Raw genomic sequence first — 3,472 nt, forward strand, 5'->3', positions numbered from 1 at the left:
CAGGTGAAATATTTGCTCTTGATGTCCCAGAAGCGGTCGCCATAGTCAAACCTGTCAGAGGAGCACAGGTGGCTGTGGGACCCAGACCTGACTGCCCAGGCCGGGCCAGAGCCTCCGTGGACCCCGCTCCGGGGGCCCTGCCCCTCTCCCGACAGGCCGACCCTCGCGTGTTCTGTGGACCCGAGCACCAGCCTGCCTGGAACTGTCTGCGTGCAGGAGCCGGAGCCCCACCCACGCTTACTGACAAAATTCTGTGAGCTCGGGCCTATTTAGCACGCCCTCCGGGGACACTGCTGCAACCCGCTGAGCTCAGCTCCAGTGCACTCGTGCAACTAGGCGTTCCCTTCAGTGCTGAGTCCCAGGCCCGCGCCCCTCCCGCCCCTGGCCGAGCCCAGCCTCACCCCAGCTCCTCCCCGGTGCGGATGTCCCGGGAACTGAAGAAGGCGATGCGTGGAAACCGCAGGTCTTGGTGCAGCATGAAGACCCGGACAGGGATGATGTTGGGGTCACACAGGTGGTTGATGAACCGGCTGATGTTGCCGTAGTAACGGGCATCGATGCAGTACACCTCTCCATCCTGAGGGAAGGGTGGCACTTTTCAGTGCCGGGCCCATGGTCCCCCCCATGCCCCCCCAGTCCCCCTGCCCCAGGTTTCCATGTGAGGCCTGGGAGTAGGGGACAGCGGGGCCTCCTGCCCACCTTGTTGTCCAAGTCAAAGAGATAAGAATCATCCTCTCGGACGTCAGCCTCGGCATCGGAGATCAGCTCCCCGACGTACCTGCCGGGCAGGGCGGGGGCTTCTGAAGGCGGGCAGGGCGGAGCCGGCCCAGCCGCGTCTCCTCACAACCCCACGGCCCGCTTCACTGTCAGACGCCCGGTCAGTGTCCGTGAACGTCACTGCTGCACAATGCTGGCCCCGCGTGGGGCCCGCGGCCTAGTGGGCCCAGAGGACAGGGACTTCATCTGGGAGGGAGGAGGTGCTGGCCCCCTCGGGGCAGGACCAGGAGGATGAACATGGGGACACTGGCATGTGAGGTCCCCACTGGAGAGTTGCAACAGGCAAGTGTGGTGGCCAGGGGAGGTGAAGGGATGGACCCAGGGCTCTGGGTTCGGGGGTGAGCCGGTGGCAGTGGCTTGGGTGGGACAGTGTTCAGGTTTAGACATTGGGAGGTTTGTGGGCGTGGCAATGGCAGGCTGATGGACAGGCGTCAGGGCTGCTGGAAGGGATGAAGCCGCAGGAGAGGAGGGGTTCGGGGGAGAAAGGTGGCACTTGGAGAGTCTGCCCGGGAACCGAGGCCGAGGCACAGGGTGCAGGGTGGGGGGCAGAGGGGTGAGGGCAAAGGCAGGATGAACAATGAGCGATGGTGGGGAACTGAGGCCCAGGGAGAAGGGCTGCTTGCTTGAGGAGTTGAGAGATGACATGACAGAAAAGGTCGTGGGTTCGATCCCTGGCCCTGGTCAGGGCACATGCAGGAGGCAACCAATCAATGTGTCTCTCTCACATCAGTGTTTCTCTCCCTCCCTCCCTCCCTCCCTCCCTCCCTCTCTGAAAACCAATGGAAAAATATCTTCGGATGAACAACAACCACACAAACGAAAGGCAGGGAGAGGGGATGTGAAGCTGGGAAGTGGGGGATGTGGGCAGTGGTGATGGGCAGCCCTGTGGTCTGGGCAGAGTGGGTGAAGGGATGGACCCAGGGCTCTGGGTTCGGGGGTGAGCAGTGGCAGTTGGGGCGCTTGGCTGTGGGATGGGGGCAGAGCAGCTGGAGGTGGGATGCTGAGAAGAGCGGGGACCTGTCAGGGAGGAGGCAGAGAGGGCAGAAGAGGCAGCAGTGGCCCCGGGCCCACCCCTCACCCCTGCCCACTCACTCGCAGATGAAGGTTCCTTGGGGGATGGTGTGCAGGGCGCGGACCCCCCAGCCCATCTTGGCTGTTCGGTAGAGCTGCAGTCGAACCCTAGGGGTGGGAGAGAGAGTGATGCTGGGTGCATGGGAGACCATGCACGTGTGTGTGCGTGTGCGCATGCAGGGCCAGGGCCTCACTTGATGCCGCTCTGCACCACCCGGTTCTTGCAGTTTCTCCAGCAGGAGCAGGCCTGGTTACACTCGAAGATCAGCGGGGGCTCGATCTTGTTAAATTCCTGGAGCAGCCGCCCGTCCTGGGGAGGGGGGGAGGCGGTGGTTTCTGTGTGGTCCCACCTCAGCTGCCCAGGTCCCCCGAGACCCCACAGAAAAATCCTCCCCTGGGCTCAACCCAGTCAGTGGACACCACATATGCTCCGAGGTCAGAGGACTGGACTCCAAACCCTCCCTTGATCTGCAGGTGTCGGGGCCAGGCCCATCTGTCCTAGCAGCATCCCAGGAATTCCAGGTCTGCCCTGCCCTCTCTGCCAGCCGCGCCAGGGCAGGAGGTGAGGGAGAGGCGAGGGTGCGTACCTTGTCATACCAGCAGCGAATGCTGAGCTGGCCGCACAGGCAGTTGGAGCTGGAGCAGTCGTCCACACAGGTGCAGTGCTGGGGGGAGGCAGGGTGAGCTGGGCCCGGAATCAGCCCTGCCTCAGCTCCCAGTGCGCCTGCCCCCACTGCTGCCCCTTCTCTCGGGCCCATGTTTTAGAATCAAGATGCTGCTGGAGGTTTGTCCCGGGGCCACCCTGCGCCTGTCAACCCTGCGTGTGTCCTGGCGAGAGGACGCTTCCCCGGGGGACTGAGCCCAGGAGCTCCCTCCGCCCTCACCTGCAGGTGGGTGATGTTGCGGTCAATGTTCATGGTGGAAGTCTCGCAGTTCTCCGAGATGTACTTGTAATCCTCGGGGCACGGCTCCCCGTCCACACCGTTGACGCAGGGAATGGGCACGTTCTCATAGCCCCGAGCCACGTCCCTGGCAAAGGGAGATGAGGTGAGGGCTCCCTGGGTGCAAGGGGAGGGCTGGGCGGTTCCTGGGGCGGGCGTGGGCTGGGGGAGGGAGGGAGGTGCTCTGGGTGTTCGCCGGGGAATGGGGAGTGAAGTTGCCAGATAAAATTCAGATTTTAGATAAACAAGAAATAATTGTTTGGTAGAGGTCACGGGTGGGCAAACTTTTTGACTCAAGGGCCACAATGGGTTCTTAAAGTGGATCGGAGGGCCGGAACAAAAGCATGGATGGAGTGTTTGTGTGGACTAATATAAATTCAAAGTAAACATCATTACATAAAAGGGTACGGTCTTTTTTTTCAATAGTTTTATTCATTTCAAACGGGCCGTAGTTTGCCCAAGGCTGGTCTAGGTACATCCCAAATGCTGCACGGGACACTTTTATATTAAAAAAAAGTTATCAACTGTTCATCTGATATTCAAATTTAACTGGCTATCCTCTATTTTTATTTGCTATATTTGGCAGTCCTAGGAGGGAGACCCGAAGGTGGCTCTTGGGATTCTAAGGGCCCTGGGGAGGGCTAGGGCGCAGGGGGCCTGGGGGAGGGCTAGGGCGCAGGGGG

The 3,472-nt window shown here is 61.1% G+C and overlaps 1 protein-coding gene across 1 annotated transcript in view; it reads right to left on the reverse strand.

The window, feature by feature from the left end:
- Positions 1-2: 2 nt before the first annotated feature.
- Positions 3-3,472, reverse strand: part of EHMT2 (euchromatic histone-lysine N-methyltransferase 2) — a gene marked incomplete at its 3' end in the record, with an annotated part of 25,253 nt that continues 21,783 nt past the window's right edge. The window contains exons 22-28 of the mRNA XM_015569852.1: positions 2,733-2,951; positions 2,436-2,513; positions 2,043-2,158; positions 1,870-1,956; positions 700-778; positions 402-577; positions 3-51 (exon numbers count right to left, since the gene is read on the reverse strand). Coding sequence (XP_015425338.1) covers positions 3-51; positions 402-577; positions 700-778; positions 1,870-1,956; positions 2,043-2,158; positions 2,436-2,513; positions 2,733-2,951 — 804 coding nt within the window. The remainder of the gene's footprint in view (positions 52-401; positions 578-699; positions 779-1,869; positions 1,957-2,042; positions 2,159-2,435; positions 2,514-2,732; positions 2,952-3,472) is intronic.

This window comes from Myotis davidii, unplaced genomic scaffold (genome assembly GCF_000327345.1).
Source record: "Myotis davidii unplaced genomic scaffold, ASM32734v1 scaffold1006, whole genome shotgun sequence".
NCBI lineage: Eukaryota > Metazoa > Chordata > Mammalia > Chiroptera > Vespertilionidae > Myotis > Myotis davidii.